At 45.1% G+C, this 17,170-nt stretch overlaps 2 protein-coding genes across 2 annotated transcripts in view; one reads left to right on the top strand and one right to left on the bottom strand.

Annotated features, from left to right (window-relative positions):
• The first annotated feature begins 916 nt into the window (after positions 1–916).
• LOC131282599 (importin subunit alpha) lies at positions 917–2,841 on the top strand. Its single transcript, XM_058312105.1, has 3 exons — positions 917–1,080; positions 1,176–2,591; positions 2,677–2,841. The coding sequence occupies exons 1-3, from the start codon at positions 1,015–1,017 to the stop codon at positions 2,764–2,766; spliced, it is 1,572 nt and encodes a 523-aa protein (XP_058168088.1). The 5' UTR covers positions 917–1,014; the 3' UTR covers positions 2,767–2,841.
• Positions 2,842–7,102: 4,261 nt separating this feature from the next.
• The window catches only part of LOC131293304 (uncharacterized), a 109,974-nt gene continuing 99,906 nt past the window's right edge, over positions 7,103–17,170 (bottom strand). The window contains exons 20-25 of the mRNA XM_058321384.1: positions 13,802–13,934; positions 9,771–9,909; positions 9,448–9,690; positions 8,977–9,363; positions 7,267–7,755; positions 7,103–7,203 (exon numbers count right to left, since the gene is read on the bottom strand). Of these exons, the coding sequence (XP_058177367.1) occupies positions 7,103–7,203; positions 7,267–7,755; positions 8,977–9,363; positions 9,448–9,690; positions 9,771–9,909; positions 13,802–13,934 (1,492 nt within the window). The remainder of the gene's footprint in view (positions 7,204–7,266; positions 7,756–8,976; positions 9,364–9,447; positions 9,691–9,770; positions 9,910–13,801; positions 13,935–17,170) is intronic.

Here is a 17,170-nt window from a genome sequence, read left to right as displayed (position 1 = left end):
TTCGATGTGTCAAAATCACTCTGCGTGTGAGATGCGCCGTTCGAACGGGAAAAAACATCCACACGCACATCGTCGCGCGCATTCTATCGCAAAAAGGACGCTCCTTTGCTATCGCGGCATCTGCGGCGGGCTATGTTCGAGAGCGGGATCGAAAAATTTGGCTAAGTCCGCGAGCGACGGGTCTCCGCCACTATCGCGGCATCTACGGACGGCAATCGTCGAGAGTGGTATCGCAAAAATCGGCTAAGTCCGCGAGAGCTGGTTTTTTTTGTATGGAGTTTTCTCCGGGCTGCTCAATTTTCAAATGGAACGCAATTCCAGGCTGGTTGGGATCCCTTCTTGCCCTTTGCAATAGGTTTTTAGGTATAATCCCATAATTAGGTAATGGTTTGGAGGATGTGAGAACTCGATCTGGTTGAACTCAGTAAAGGCATGTCATTTACAAAATATTTCACCATTTAAGTAAATTTAAGCTGTAGAAATATGTAACTGAGCAACATGTTTCATGCACAACAAAATAAACACGACGAATCAATTTTTATAAAATTGAGCGAAGTAAATTCCCGACAGTTCGTCTGGAAGCACTGTTCCAGAACGCCATTCGTTTATCGTGTAAAGTTGAATTCTCTTATGATCGATTATGTATGGCTTGTCAATGGGAGTATGTCAAGTGAAGTAATGAACTGTCAAGTGAAAACTAATCGAACCTCTTTTGTCAAGTTTGTTCATTCCGTTCACTTGAATTTTGAACCGACAACGATCAAACGGTTCTTGACTCTCGATCCGGCCGGTCGTACCGCGCGTTAAACTAGCCAGCGGTCTTCAAACCAACGTCCATTGTGTCTTGTGCTAATATCGTGCCGCCATTTTTTAAGTTCTTTTACGTCCTTTATATTTCCTTTTGTATCGTGTTTTATTCATTGGTTGTGTAGCAACCTGTTCTTCAATCATTTGAGGTTATCCTTCTGTATTCGGAAGAAAGTGTTGTGTAAAAAAGAGAAGGTAAATTACAAAATGGATACGGAGAACGCACCAAACAATCGCCTGGCATCGTACAAAAATGCCTCGAAAACGACCACGGTAAGTGTAGAGGTTGGGTTTCCCATCTGCCGTCCGATCTTGAGCGAAAGCTTACCACTCCTCGTCACTGTCCATCCCCTGATCCTTCCGTGTAGGAACTTCGGCAACGCCGGCACGAGGTGACGGTCGAGCTGCGCAAAAATAAGAAGGAAGATCAATTGTTCAAGCGTCGTAACATCACCGACGACGATGGTCCGACCTCACCGCTGCAGGAAAACAACGCCCAAAGCCCGGTGACGCTCAAGTTCGAGGAAATCATGCAGTACGTGAAGAGCGGCGTGCCAAACAAAGAGTTTGCGGCCGTACAAGCGGCCCGCAAGATGCTTAGCCGCGAGAAGAATCCTCCCATCGACAAGATCATCGGTCTCGGTATGGTGCCGATCTGTGTCAAGTTCCTGGAGGCGGCCGATCGGCCGGCACTGCAGTTCGAAGCGGCTTGGGCGCTGACGAACATCGCGTCCGGTACGTCCGATCAGACGAAGGCCGTCATCGAAGCGAATGCCATTCCACGCTTTATCGATCTGCTCAGCTCGCCCTCGGTGACGGTGGCGGAGCAGGCGGTCTGGGCGCTCGGAAACATTGCCGGCGATGGGTCGAAGGCCCGCGATAACGTACTCGATTACAACAGCGTGGAAGCGATCATCAGTCTGGTGCGCAACCCGAACACACCGATCTCGTTCCTGCGCAACATCGTCTGGCTGATGTCGAACCTGTGCCGGAACAAAAACCCTGCCCCGCCGTTCAACCGTGTCGAGCCGATGATTCCGTTGCTGTCGGTGCTGCTTGATCATGAAGACGCGCAGGTCCTTTCGGACGCCTGCTGGGCACTTTCGTACGTCACCGACGATGACGCGGTGAAGCTGGACTCGGTCGTTGCGGCCGGCACGGTGCCGAAGCTGGTGCGGCTGCTCGGTACCAACAATCCGGCCATCATCACGCCAGCCCTGCGCAGCGTCGGCAACATCGTGACCGGCAATGACACACAAACGGATGCGGTCATAGCGGCCGGTGCGCTACCCCTGCTGGCAAACTTGCTGCGCCACACCAAGAACACGATCGTCAAGGAAGCTGCCTGGACGGTGAGCAACATTACGGCCGGCAACCAGGGACAGATCCAGCAGGTACTGAATTCGGGCGTTTTCAACGTGCTCATCGATGTGCTGGCGCGGGGTGACTTCAAGTCACAAAAGGAAGCGGCCTGGGCCGTGACAAACACCACCACGGGCGGTTCGACCGAGCAGATCATTCAGCTGGTCGAAAAGTACCCGATCATGAAACCGTACTGTGATCTGCTGGAGGCCAAGGACAGCCGTACGGTGCGCGTCGTGTTGACCGGGGTGACGAACATCTTCCAAATCGCGTCGAACATTGGCGGAGTGGAGAACCTTTGCACGCTGTTCGAGGAGATCGGTGCACTGGACAAACTGGAAGCGTTACAGAGCCACGATAATGAGGAAATCTACCGGAAGGCGCTGGAGTTGATCGAAACTTACTTCTGTGATGGGGTAAGTGTAGCTAGCAAGAAACAAATCAATATTCCGAATCGAGAAGTGATGAATAAACTAACTCATTCAATATGTTCCATTTTCCTAGGAGGATGTTAATCAGGAATGTGCCCCGAAGGAAGCCAATGGTGCGCTTGAGTTCAACCCAACCACCCCACAAAACGGAGGATTCTCCTTCTAAGCACTGAAGACTGCATCATGATCATCATTGTCCCTTTCTGTACTGTAGACGGTACACGAATATTCCAAAATCTTACAATGCAAACAAAAACCGAGGACTGTGTGGTAGGTGCCGGCGGGGGTCTGTTCTTTCGTCAGTTGTTTAGTAGAAATCTGTGTAAAAGTATGGTTTTGTTTTCGGATTATTTTTAAACGCCAAACGCACACACTATTCAATGCTTATGGTCCGATTGTTTTAGTTCGCTGTTTTGTTCCGTGAATATATGAGGCAGTGGCCTTTTTCCCCAAATGGTGTTTTTATACGTCTTATAATGCCCCTCGTACCGTTTACAATAATCCCCAATATGGAATCGCCTGAGACGGTCGTAAATGTTTTTGAAATAGATTTACATGAGCCATTAAGTTAAGCAAGACTGCGTTTTGTTTTGTTATTTCCAAATGGACGAAAGAACCGAATCGTATTTGTCCTAAAGCATTTACATTAACTTATTCTCTATTTTAAAAGCGTGTCTCTTAAAATAAACACAATCAGCAAAGAAGTATGTAATGTGTTAACGTTAAACCGCATTACGAGTTTCGCCGTTTGGATGACTTAATTTCGACGAAGGAAAGAGAGTAAAATGGGTTTTTTGTCATGAAAAAGGACATATCACCGTGTCGCCAGTCGCACCCGAGCGTGCCGGGGACATTCGTGTGCTGGGTACACTTAAGAGATTAAAGCAAATAAAAAGCTCGACGCAGAATGCCAAACATAATGAGCCCGTGGCCAATCGTAAAGCTCGGGATACCCACGGAAGCAGTACGAGCCCGTCCCGTTGACGCAGCATCCACGGAACATTCCGCTTGCTGTGCACGTACGGTTCCCGACGAACGTTGCGTTGTTTGGCGACGGTCACGCTGGCTCACACAAACACAAACGCACACACACACACACACACACACTGACACGCCCAGCGCAGCGTGTTTGCTCAAGAAGGATACATTTTTCTTTAAATCTTCCTTGGTCGTTCCGCGTGTTGTGTCCTCTAGAATAAACGTGCGTGACATGCGGATTGTAAATTAGTTCCACTGTGCAACCCGGGGCTCGTCGGGCCTTGCCGGTCTTTACTGTAACCGTGTCTTCGTTTCCGCCAACCCGGGCTTGGGGTTTCGCTGCACGGATTTACCGTCATTTACGGAATTAGCCGCATCAACGAAAGCGGGAAGGGATCGCCGGGTTGGATCGCTATCTTATTGGTGAAAATCTGAGTAATTTCTGTCGAGCTACAAATGGTAACATTTGACCATTTGCACGCGTACGAGATAATAAAATGGTTTCCGGGGACGCTTAAAGATTTGGGTCAATGTCGTTTAACGAAATGCATTCAAACGGCGACGTTAGTTTTAGCCTGTAAATTTCTGTGGAAGCAAAACGTCGTCATCTTACCTGCGTGATTGTGTCCGTTCCTTAACTCGTCGAAACTTGAATCAATCGTCGATAATTGCACACGTTTCTTTCTATAAGGGAAGGAAAACTAAAATTGGAAATCAAATAAATGAAGGAAAAAACATCACAGTTTGGAAAAATCAAAAGAAGTTTTTAATTCTCGTGCGCACACGATTTTGGAACATTTTCCCTCCCAACGTCTCCCAATCACTGTACACACCGGAAACAGAGTACCGTAACCGTTTGCTAGGTATGCTTTTACCTCATTTCCTCAATCGATTCCGCAACTTTCACTCACTCACTTTTGGTGCGACCGTTTGTGTGTGTATATATATATTTTTTATATATTTCGTAACTTACGCCATCGTTTTGCTCTTCGCTTTTTGAATTACAGAATACCATGAACACAGAGATACACAGTGTCGAGAGTAGATTCGCAGATCCCTTCCCCTTTGAAAGGAAAATTTGCTTCGGGTTTGGTGTAGAAAAACATGCCCGTCACTTTTACGTGGCGTTTGTCGCTTTGTCGGCGTTAAACATTTGTTTTTTTTTCTCCTTCTAATGAAGACAGTTACTTGCAGAAATTCAGCTCTAAAAGTTCTCTACTTACACGCTAGTGGAAAACGTGGCAACGAAAACAGTATACCCTAAATTGGATTCAAATTTACCCATTTTACGTATGCGGTACAAAAGAGTTATGTTGTTACCAGTGGTTGTTGCCTTACCTTTAATACAGTCAACGAATGAGAACAAACTGATAACGAGATTGTTTAACGGTATAATGGTTCGCAAGTGTTGTCCCCAGTGGTTTGGACTGTATGTGCTTTCCTCGTTTCAACTCTCCCTCTTCGTTCTTAGTTCTTCAGTCCGAAGTTAAATAAAAGTGCTCTATGTACAAAAGTGTGCCATCAGCCTTAGAATCTTAATTTCCTCACCCATTGAAACAGGTAGTTCTTTTAAGTTCGCTTTAAACGATGCTCATGATGCTATGGTTGCTTTGTTTGTGCTGTCCTGTTTCTCGTGTTGTCGCTGTTAGTAAACAGGATGGATTTTTACTATTTTGTATGTTTTTGTGTTTCTGTGATTTCTATATATATATTTTCTCTCTAGTTATTTACAAACTTTCCTACTATTTACAGCACATGCTTGTGCTTGTTTGGCTCATTTAGTATTTGTACAGCTTTCACATGAGCTTTCCCAGTGGACAGGACCTACTTTGATCCCGATGATGCTTCTTCCGTTAGCGCATGTCTTTTTTTTATTTTTCAGGCTACATAGGATTTGCTTGTCCTTGAACATTTTCCTATCATTTCAGGGTGTGTTCGTTTACTTATAGAAACAAAAAAAAAAAGTGGTGAAAACTTCGTAAATCGTAATCTTTGATGCGGAAGTAAGGGAGCTTTTCTGAAACTTTCTGTTCTTGAAGGAAGGGAAACGCTCCGATCAATCAAGCGCAACCATCAAGGAGAGAGGATCGTCCTATCGTGTGGCAGAAAATTCGGCCTTCTGTCGGTCACGGAAACATGCGCACGGTTTGTCCAGAAGAGACAGTAACGGGAAGTGACAAATCTGAAAGCAAATTCCCCTAATGGCTTTGCGATTGTGGTGCGTGGGACGAAGCTTTAGCTTTCTCTTCTACCGGTTTTGGTGATCGCACGCGAGAATCTAATACCGCCTCTGTCACTGACAGGTGACATCGATGCGTACCCTTCTGATGGCGGGTGTGCGGCGAATATCGAACCGAAATCAAACCAAACCGATACGATACAATCTCCAACCGGCACCGCAAAAGGGTGGAAAAACGGAGAAAAAGTTTAACCATAAGATGGATGCGAAGCAAATGATTCAAAGAAAATCCGATCAATTAGCCCTTCTTCTTCGGTTACCCAATGGTCGGCGGCAGGGGATTTTCCTTTCCCACAGTCGCTTCCGGGCGTCCGTTCGATATATCCGGCGAACGCGATTTGAGCGGAATACTGCACCATCATTTTCCACTAGCCACCCGACCGGCCGTCCCTAGAGCTCGTATCGCGACCGGAAGGCTAGGACGGGAAGGGGGTACGGTTAAGGCTGAACCTGCCCTGAACCGATCCGTTTGGAGCACACCGGGAACTGAATTTGCCTTATTACATTATCGCTAATTGCACGACCCAACGACATGGGGGCCGCACGATGGAACGATAGCTTCTTCCGCCGACAAACGGCGGGACGGCGAGCATGATAATGAAGAAGATGCCGAAGATGAGGATGTCAATTTCCCAGCGGAGGCGAATATAATATGAGGGTTGGGATGATGATAGCGAATGATTATTAAATGAAATGGAGCGCGTTATGAGCGATTGAATAGCCGAAGCACCGGAGCCATATCCGATGATAAGGAGGTTCTCGGGCATACGAGAAAAGGGGAAAATATCAATCGGGTTTGTGGAGAGCATACGGTCCATATCCCTAATGCCGTTAGGGTAGATTTCGTTTTCCTTCGAAGATTGGTTGGTAAGCGAATTGGTAAAGATTATAGATATTGTTTTAAACCAAGAGCATGTTAGTGAAACATTTTACCACGAGATTATAACACAAGTAGTTTTGTAACAGTCTTTTAACAGATATTTTACAGAGTTAAATAATAAAGATCCATTCTTTTTATAGAAAATGCAAAATGCAACGTTGAAACAAATGCGTCAACTTTATAATTTACAAGTTTTGTTCAACTTGAAACGTTGAACAGCACTGAATAGTTTGATTGATTTCTTTATAAGAGTCCTGTTTGCCGGGGGCAATCAAAAGACAAACTAGGGCACCATTGCTGCAACAAAGTTCCCGAGGGCCCGCGCTTCATATTGGAGCGGGAAAATGGATGAACGGGAGAAAAGGGCACTGGGGTATGTTGACGAGGCTGCTCACGAGCAAATATTTAGCTATCTACTTCTTCAGACTCTTCGATAATTACTTCGTGAACACTGTGGCAAGTGGGTATTAGTGGTGCGCTAATGGAACCGGGTACCGCCGGCGCGGCTGTTGCCCCGGAGGGTGGTCCCGGCCCGGAGGAAGATTGTCCTGCTCCAACACCACCAACACCACCGCCACCACCTCCAGTGGTCGGTCGCAGCTGTATAGCGACGACAGAGGGACCGGTGTCGCCGGTACGGTTCAGCAGGTAGTCGAGATCGTGCGAGATTCGGTCCAGCATGCCGTCGATGTGCCCCGGATCGTCGGTTGACGTGACGGTAATGGTCGGTGGCATCGGTAGAGGTTTCTGAGCATGCTGGTCGGAGTAGTACGGCAGGATCGACACTTGGGATCCGCTCGTTCCCGATGCGGCCGCCGGTGCCGTTGTCGTTGACGTCGTCGTTGGCGGTGTCGTCGTTGTCGTTGGTATCGTCGTCGTGGCAGCCGAGATTGTTTTTCCCGTCCGGGGCAGTGATCCACCGAGAGCCGAGGACGGTGACGTTGAGCTTGGTGTGGGGCCAGCCGTCGGTGGCATCTGGCCGGGTGATTCGATTACAGTAACTACTTTCTTGCCGTCGTGCACCTCGAGCGCTTTACTCCGTATTCCGATGATGCTGTCTGGATGATGGAGGAGTAAGAAAAAGAACGTCAAGGGAGAGAAATAAGATAAAAAGGGAACAAGATTCCCGGTTGCGATGAGGCCATGGTGACAAATTGGTTCACGGCACGAAAGATGAAAACGAAAAGGCACAGTGGGGCACATGGACAAGTTAACCACGTCAAAACGTGTTTAAAAAAATGTGGTTCTTGTTGGGTATTGATGTAAACTATTTAAAACAGTTTCTTGCTCATGCTTGATACCTAGATATCAATAACACTGTTTAATAAATATATAAAACCACATGTGGCTAGACAAACTTACTTATAAGCCGTAACGTTATTCAAAACAATTGTTAACATATCGAAGCATATTGTAAAGAATCATCCTTAGTTTGTCATCCATTAATTACAACACGATTGTTTCAATGACGGTTCAATTTAGTTAGATTAGTGAAAACATATTACCATATTGATCTGAGGATAAGTAAAAAAATTTTATATGAAATTAAGGAAAATCGTTTTAGTTTGTGCTTGAAAAAATATGCCAAACTTATTCCAAGCGATGAAAAAAAGTTAATTAAAAAAACTGTATATTTGTTCCACTTTTTGATCCACTGTGCCTGTTGACCTGGCAGAGGAAGCTTTCCGTACTCAGGAACGGAAAAATCTTACAAGCTGACACTTCGAGTGGACCGCTTCTTCTGCTGATACTCGACAGATCGTTGATTTCGCTGCAAGCTCTGCAAAATGGAGATGATTGAAAGTGGACGTGGAGCAGAAGCCAGTGTAATGAGTCACTGTTTGCACGCGTCCGTCCCAAGTGGCTTTTCGACAATTTTGTTTTATGCAAGCTGTCAAAGTGCACGAAGCCGGGAGGAGAGCTAATCAGCCACAAGTTCGTAATTATCTGCACAAGCCTGAGGACTTGATGCCCGGTGAGGTTTCAAGAGCTGTGAACTTTTTTAATGATTTTACGTGAATGATGGGGGCCGAGCTGGTGGAGGATTGGCACGTATCATGTTCTGTAAGAGACACGTGTTACTTCAGGGAGTAGCACGAAAAGGAATTGATCGATAAACTGATCGGAAAATAAGATTCATACGATGGGTTTGGCAGTTTTGGGAATATATGTGTATGCTCCAACCATTCCAAACGGCACATCGATGGAATCGGAAGCGAAATCCAATCAAACGGTAGAGGGAACAGCCTATGAATAAATTAACGCACATCGCACCGTACCTTGCCCAACTCCTTTGAGGATGTCCAGCGTGCCAACGCCAACGAAATCGCTTGTATCCGCGGCCGAAATCGTCGGCAGGAAGCTCACCGAAGCAGGCAGCGGTTCCGGCCGGTGGCCACACGCGTGTGAGTGTTGCTGCTGCTGCTGCTGCTGTTGCTGTTGCTGATGCCACTCGATGCTCACGCTAGCCGCGCCGGTGTTGGCCGATGTCGGAAGCGGAAGACCCGGTGGCCCTCCTATCACCAGGCTGGGACCGGTTTCGATCGTGATCAGTGCGGTTGCGGGAAGTGGTCCCGCGGTCCCAACGGTGTTCGCCGTGAGAAGGCTTCCGGCGAGATCATAGCCTCCGTACGGGGCCGTCGTTACGTTGGCGTAGTTACAGAGCGTCCCGTGCGTGGATGCCAGGGCGAGGGCGGCTTCGTGGGACACCACCTGCTGGCAGATGGTGGGCGCACCGGCCGGTGGAGGCACACCGGTGCCACCGAGAAACGTGTCCATACTGTGCCCCTCCAGGTCCACGTGCAAGCAAGGCTCGATGGTCGTTATGTGCGGGGTTTGTTGTTGTCCTTGATGTTGCTGATGTTGTTGTTGCCCTGGCGGTTGTTGTTGTTGATGCTGCTGCTGCGACGATAGTATTGTCAGAGGAATCTTCGTTGTCTTACCTGCCGACGGTAGGCATTCATTATCCTTATCTAATTCCTGATTTGTATAAACTGTCGGGGGGAAATTGTGTAACCATTGATTGCTCTTGTTATTGCCGTGTCCAGCACGATCGGAGGCCAGATATACTTACAACTTAACGGACTATTGATTGATCCCGAGCAAAAGTTTTCGTCCAAGCTGTTTTTAGTACTCGACTTGCTACTGGTGGACTCGGTCGTGTCGTTCTTCAGCTCTGCCTTTACCACAAAACTAAACAATACACAGAACCCCTGCGGAAAAGAACGAATTGCAGTTGCTTGGTAAATAGCATGGCACACTGTATAATCAAACGTCAAAATTACTTTCCGCGTGGAAATTTGAACCCACGTCGGAAACACGAGGGAAATGAATTTTCGCGCACTGATTACACTGGTTGGTATGAAGTTCTTTGAAAAACAATATTCAAAAGCAATCTCGAAAATGAAACTGAGACTCACTAAAATTAATCAATTTCCAATTAGTTTAACAGCCATAACGAACAGGCCCCGATACTCGAATGCCAATTCCAACAAACTCATCGACTCAACTTCATCATTAGTCGTCGTTCGAATTTACACGACCGTGCGAGGGCCTCCAGGATTTGACCTGCTGAACGCTTTGTCCTGGCTGACCACAGGTACACACAGCAAATCAATCTAGCACGGCCCTCGAACGGATAGGGCGGTCAATAACAGATCGCTAGTCCATCGGACCCAACTTCATTTCCTTCATCGACCGGATGGGGCGCCATTCGGTAACGGGCCAATGTCACGTATCGCGTTTGACCAGCGGATCAAACCGTGTGCACTTCACCATCCCTAGGACCAACGAGGCCCCAATGGAGCATGAGTTTGTACACGAAAAAATGGCAGTATCTCAACGAACGATACCACGAACTTTGCGGTGTGTCGATTTCTTTTTCACTTTTCCGTGTCTGAAACTGCTGATTGGGAATGGAGAGATGACGCGACTCAATTAGTACTACTGCTACTACTTCTTTGTCCCACGAGACGATACGGAACAGATTTATTTAGCTCCCGATTCCCGTTCCACCCAACATAAGGCCTCGAGAGTTATGCTACCGATACTAAGTACTTGCGTGTGGCGACGCAAATGAAGTCATTAACTTCACGGCATCGGTGTCACTCATTAAATCGTGCCAACGTTGTTGGCGTAACAAGCACGGCCGTAAGGATGGGTTTGGTCTTTCAATGAAGATGATGATGTCGTTAGACATCTGAACGGACACTACCTGGAGGGATATGATTCCTCTGCACAGGAAATGAAACATTGCTCTTGGGAGCTCATTAATGGACGAGGCCGGAAAAAAAAAATCTACGAGCATGGGATGGTCACTACATGGCCAACATGCGTTACGGTTTTCAATGAAGCTTGCGAATCGTTATTACCTTTGTTAAGAGGCGTGTTCTTATTTTCATATCGTCCGTTCTTGAAGCGCTTTTTTCGGTGCTTTACGCTCGTTAAAACGTTCAATCCAACCTGATTCTTGCTTGGTAACAGAGGTTTATTTTGTCGTGAGTTGCAAAAAGTAAAAGTATACAACATGTGCCTCATATTTCCGTATTTTCAAGTTTCAAAAATTTTAGTTTCAAAAAATGGAAGTAAGTAACATGTGCCTTCTATTTCAGAATTTTCAAGTTTATAGACATGATCACTGTTTTTGACCAAAGGTGATTGCAGTATGTTTTAATTTGAAAATATTTTTTGTGTAGTAAACTAATCAACACGTTACGATACATAGAAGGAAATATTTTTTTAAACATTATAATAATCATAACAAAATTTTAAATACATATTTTCAGTCCCTCGACACGTTACAGTGGTTACTACATTAAATACTGTTTCATAATTCCAATTACTTCACTAAAATCACTTGAAATAAACGAAATACACTCGGTGTTGTTACTATACGGAATACTTACTTCGAGCAATGTTTTAAACAACATTTGGCAGCAGACATTTTCATCGAAAACTCGTTTCATACTTAAGCGCTTTCTCAAGAAAGCACCGAAAATGTAACTTGATTGTAGGAATATTGCCCCGAAGGTAGTCTATCTTTATGGCGTCCGAGCACGTGCAAATGGTTGTAGTGGCGATTGGTAATGTTGTCTCACCACTTCCGCTGGCACACTTTTACGACAACAGTAGTGTGCTGCTTAAAAATGGTGTGCACGTGTGGCATTTTACCGGTAATACCCATTTTATGGTACCGACACGATAACCGATCTGGTGGGGTCTCCTTTTTTACTCCCCAACTGGCTCAAGGGGGAAAATCGACATTCTTAAAATGGCGTTAAACAAAGCGAGAGCACCGGAAGTCGGGGATAAGAGAATGGCTTTGGGTAGGCGGGGGCAAAAAAAACGTATGCGATTGAAGTACTTCCCGGTTTAAAAAACGATCGAGATTTTTCGAGACCATCATTATTCCCTATGGGGTTTTTTCCAGGTGCCAGGAACTTGATGGGACGGAAACCTAGGCAATGGTAGAGATTTTCCTTTTAAACTCCTATGCAGGGAAGGAGAATGCAATCCGAGCGGGTTGATCATTGAATGGCACAGTAGCGGTTGCAACTAGTGTATGAAGATTTCATCGCAAAATAGTAAAAAAAAACAATCGGGAAACCCCAAGCAGCCCGTTGCTGGCAGTGGCACTGATTGTTATGTGTCCCATGAGCGAACCTACGGACCTGCTTTCGATCGATGGTAGGAAATGGAATCTATTCCTCATGGGAAATGTTAGCTTGATCTTCCCGTTCTTGAGAAGCGTATCGGGTGGAAATGATTTTTGCGATGGTTCAAACAATCGGTTGCCAAGCGCTGGCAGCACCTTCTCGACTGTACGTACACCAGGCGAAGCTGATGTTCCGTTTGTTTTTTCGGTCTGCTTCTTGCCATTCGCCTTTCGGAGAGGAAAAAGTGCCGGCTCACGTTTGTCGAAAAGATTTTGCCCAATAGCTTGGAGGGGAACCAGGAAAGCAAACGTGATGCCACGAGGAAAACACAGACACTGGCCAAACGGTCCCAGGAATGGGTGCGTGCGGGTGGGAAAAGGGATGCACAAATCGAATTTTTCATTGCCACTGTTTCCCGTGTTCGCTTTCCGTGCTTGAAGGTTTTGGTGGGTTTTTCCTTTATTTTATTGTCGAAACCGGAAAATTTCCTTTCAACGGGATGGCTAGAGCAGCAAAAAGCAAAAGAAGTATCGGACACGGGCACGCAAGTTGCGCTCTGTACTAAAGTACGTAAGGCTCTCTCGCACGGTTCGGCAACCGCGGTTCACATGGATCCGGTAGTCCGGTGTCCCGTGGGAACACCCAAGCCAGCACCGACCAGCAACATCACCTTCAAGAGCAAGTGTATGAATTTTCCATTTACGACCATGTCCGCGGAGGAAAAATGGATACCGACACCGGAACGGAACAAATTCCCCTCCGTGCCATGGGGAAGGACGAGGACGTTGGGAAATCAGAAGGGTGAATAATTCATAATTCTGTTGATTGTTGTTGTCTGCCAACGTGATGGAGTTCGATCCTACGTGAATCGGATTACAGAGGGGGCCGTTCTTGGCTCTTGATGTTTTTCTTTCATTTCCGTCAGGAAGAGAACACCCAAGAAAAGAGTTCTTTGTGTAAAGAGTAATGCAAACATATTTGTTTGATGTATTTTTGTTATGTTTCTTAATGACTGTATGAAACAATCTAAGGAAATAATTCAATTAACATCACGTTAATTTAAGAAAATATTAGAAAATCCCATGAAACATTTCAATTACATTACTCATAGTGCAGAAGAAAATGAAACGAAGGAAATCATCAAAGCATTAAAATAGACAGTGTATCGAAAAAGATGCTTTTAATAGCCCAAAAAGACCCAAACAACTGAAGCAATCAGAATTTACGTCAATTGCTCGGTACAACTTCAGACATCGCCGAAGCGTTTCAATGACTTTTCCGTTTGGATATGTATTCATCCGGTCGGTTCCGCAACTCGAGGGGAATGGGGCACAAAAATGAACGTACAGAATAATTCGATTTCGGTAGAGCGAGAACGAACCCGTTACGGAAAGGAAAATCCACCCGATAACTGCGTGAACATTTTTATGATTCTCCCTCGTCTACTTACCAGCGCTATACTGTTGCCACCGAACAGATAACCTCCCGACGGCTGGCCGTCGGTGTTGACGTACACCAGGTAGAACGTGTGGCAAAGTACGTTCGACACGAACAGCAACCCCGTCCGGTAGAGCAGCCCGATCCTGGATGTGTGGAAAAAGGGAAAGAAAAAAGAGCACCACGTGAAAAGCTGGAGAACAACAGTTAAGCATCGAACAGAACAAAAAAAAATCGGGAATGGGAAGAAAATGCGGAAAATCGAATACGACGATTGGGTAGGATGAAAGAGTCCATAATCGTCAGCATCTGACTCGGGGGCTCGAGCCCCAACCCCGAGGAGGTGTTTTTCCAGGGCACCGTTCCCGACAGGATGATAATTTTCTTCCGGCCTTTCCCACCTTGGTATTCCGCCTTTTCGTCGGTGTTCGGAAAAATCCTAGTGGGCAAGGATTAACATTGTTCGATGGATGAAATTTCTCGCTTCACGTACGGAGTGGAAGAAGTTGAATGCTTATTTGAATATCCCAAATTGTGTTCGGAACTACTGCTTTGGCTTTTCCCCTTTTCTCCCAATCGGTATCCCGCTTTGATAGGATTTCTTCCCCTTTTTGATGGAAGGTGGATGTATGGATGCAGGTGTATGTTTGCGAAGAGCTTGCCGAATGTATTTGCAGAAAGTATCTCCCCTGACGCTTGTTGCTTGCCGGGAACCGACTGTGCAGCATCGAACTCTGTTGCTGCGGAAATGAAGGAAGCAGGTGGTTCCAGATTGACACTTGTTCAGCATCATCCGTTCGGTCGATGGGGTTCGAACTATTCCGGGTTGAGTGCATTCTTTCTATCACACACCAGTTCGGTGGAGAATTTCCACCCCCCCGGGAAAGATCAATGAGCAAGCGAGGATGTGCGCCGTTTCGAACGGTCGATCGGTTTTGTGTTGGGTTAGCTTTTTTTTTAACCCGTGCCGGGTTGGGAATGGAAAACAATTTCCTTTAGCAGCGCATTTTCCAATACCGATCGAACGCTGATTTTCACCAACCTTTCCTGCTCCCGTGGGGCAATGGTGAGGTTCGGTTGGGACAAATCCCACCCCGCATGTTTTGACGAAACAGTGGTGGGGGGGTTTGGAGCGAAGGGTTAAACTACCACAGCAGAGGGAATGTCTAATATTCACGAGTAGCAATCCAGTGCTTATTAGATGACGATGGCAGGAGAATGGCGAGTGGATCGTGGAGGCAATTTACCAGCTGGCAACACTGGTTCGGAACCTGGGAGAAAAACGGTTACCATGATGATGCGAATGATAGAAAAGTGGAATGCGGAACAAATTGGGCACAGATTTCGAGCATTCCGGGGGAGATCATCACACTTCAGTTCAGCCTTGCCCAACGAGCAGCCCGAGCTCGAGCAGCTGGAAAATGATGAAAAGGATGCTTTACTGACACTAGTTTCGATGATGATCATGATGATGGTGATGAAGCCATTTTGCCAGACGAAGTAAGACATCAAACGAGGAAAATGACAAGACCCGATGGAATGACGGGGAGCATCTGCTCGGAGCGAACGTTTCGTTTTTTCTTGGTCAGCTAACCGATACGATTTCGGTTCGATTGAATTTTAAAGAGGGAAATGTGCTGACACGGATGAAGCTTGTGGCAAGTGGGTGGGAGTGTGTGGGTTGTTTGATGTGGCTCGTTGATAAAGTATGACCATAACTAAATTGAACCAAAGAAAGCGCGCTACTGTGGCGCCTCTAGTGGCGTCAGCCGGAAACTAATATTTTTAGTAGTATTAGTAAACAATAACAATGAAGTTGTGAAAGTTTCAGACCTGTACTATTTTTTTTCGCTAAATGCCGTATAATGGAAATTGATCGACCAAAAATAGCTCCGCACAAATAACTGGAAAACCAAGGCAATTGAGCAAATTGAATAAGCCGGGAACCCATAAAAAAAAAACAATAAAAATGACAAGTATTTATCTTTTGTACAATTATGCATAACGATTGTTATAAAAATAGGTTTTCAGTATTCTAGTGTTCACTGTTCTTATAAATTCACGTATTTTGTGTTTTGGTTCCTGCATTAGCGCTCGTATCGTGGAAAGGGACACCGTTTTTGCAACGTCCGTTCACTTCTTCTTGCCAAGAACATCTCTAACTGTTTCAACACTTCGTCTAAAATGAAGTTTTGTGATTGCCCAGAGTTTTTCGATGGGGTGAAACTCTGGGAAATTTGGTTTTGGTACCAAGTGGATCTTATTGGTCCAGTACCACTCCAAGACCACCTTGTAATAATGGCAGGTCGAAAATTCAGCAAAATACTTCATGTGAATTTATAGGAACAGGGAACATGTAAATAGTAAAAACCTATTTTTAAAACTAACCTTGTGTATAACAGTGCAAAAGAAAAATACTTTTGATTTTTCTTTGCTTTTATTATGGATTCCAGGCCTTGTCAATCTGTCCACCGGCGCTCCAGTGATTTGTGCGGAGCTATTTTCGGTCGATCAATTTCCATTATTCGGCATTTCGCGAAAAAAAATAGTACAGGTCTGAAACTTTCACAACTTCATTGTTATTGTTTACTAATACTACTAAAAATATTAGTTTCCGGCTGACGCTACTAGAGACGCCACAGTAGCGCGCTTTCTTTGGTTCAATTTAGTTATGGTCATACTTTAAGTGGAAATTTATCAACAGTAGTTACTGAACGGAACCTTTGATTTAATAATACATAGATAATCATGAAAAAATAATTTATAATTTTCAAATCATTAAAAAAAATCTTGGCCCACTCATTATGTTTAGATAATTATTTAACTAATTTTGTCCACATAATAATATGAAGAAGATATTTGGAGAAAAGTTTGAATGGCATAAAACCTTAAAAAACACATCTGGAATATAACTAGAACATATGTTTGTTAACTAGTTTATAGAAAAGAAATCAAACATTCATTGATTTGAATCATGTTTATTTTGTGAAAAAGAAATCAAACTTGAGTTAAACAAAGTTTTCACTCGAGTATCATTTGAGTAAAAGGTGGAAAAACTTACCTCCACCGTATTCTTCAAAATTGGGAAGCTTTTATAAGTTTTCCTGTGGGTTTTCTTGTACATGAAACTACTGAAAACTTTTTCGTGTATCTTGTTTAAAGTATCAAAGAAGTTCATTCAACAAAAACTCCATTTCATTCGTGGTCAACTATACAAAAATATAAATCTTTTACCCTGTGGTCTAGGGGTTTAGTGCAAAGCTTTTCCAATTAAAATGTTAGAAAACTTTGCCAACACTAATCTGGATTAGCTTAGTATTGGCAAGTCGGTTGACGTATGGTTTTGTTTGCTTTCGCCGTAGTACTTCGTATCAGTTTGCAA

The sequence above is a fragment of the Anopheles ziemanni genome, chromosome 2, assembly GCF_943734765.1.
Source record: "Anopheles ziemanni chromosome 2, idAnoZiCoDA_A2_x.2, whole genome shotgun sequence".
Taxonomy (NCBI): domain Eukaryota; kingdom Metazoa; phylum Arthropoda; class Insecta; order Diptera; family Culicidae; genus Anopheles; species Anopheles ziemanni.
This window is presented reverse-complemented; position numbering and strand designations above follow the sequence as displayed.

What these genes read in the sequence shown, in the direction of transcription:
- LOC131282599 (XM_058312105.1), top strand. Translation starts at nt 1,015, where the DNA reads ATGGATACGGAGAACGCACCAAACAATCGCCTGGCATCGTACAAAAAT. An exon ending in ATGCCTCGAAAACGACCACG is followed by an intron (nt 1,081 to 1,175) that starts GTAAGTGTAGAG and finishes CCTTCCGTGTAG; the next exon opens with GAACTTCGGCAACGCCGGCA. An exon ending in ACTTCTGTGATGGGGTAAGT is followed by an intron (nt 2,592 to 2,676) that starts GTAGCTAGCAAG and finishes TTTTCCTAGGAG; the next exon opens with GATGTTAATCAGGAATGTGC.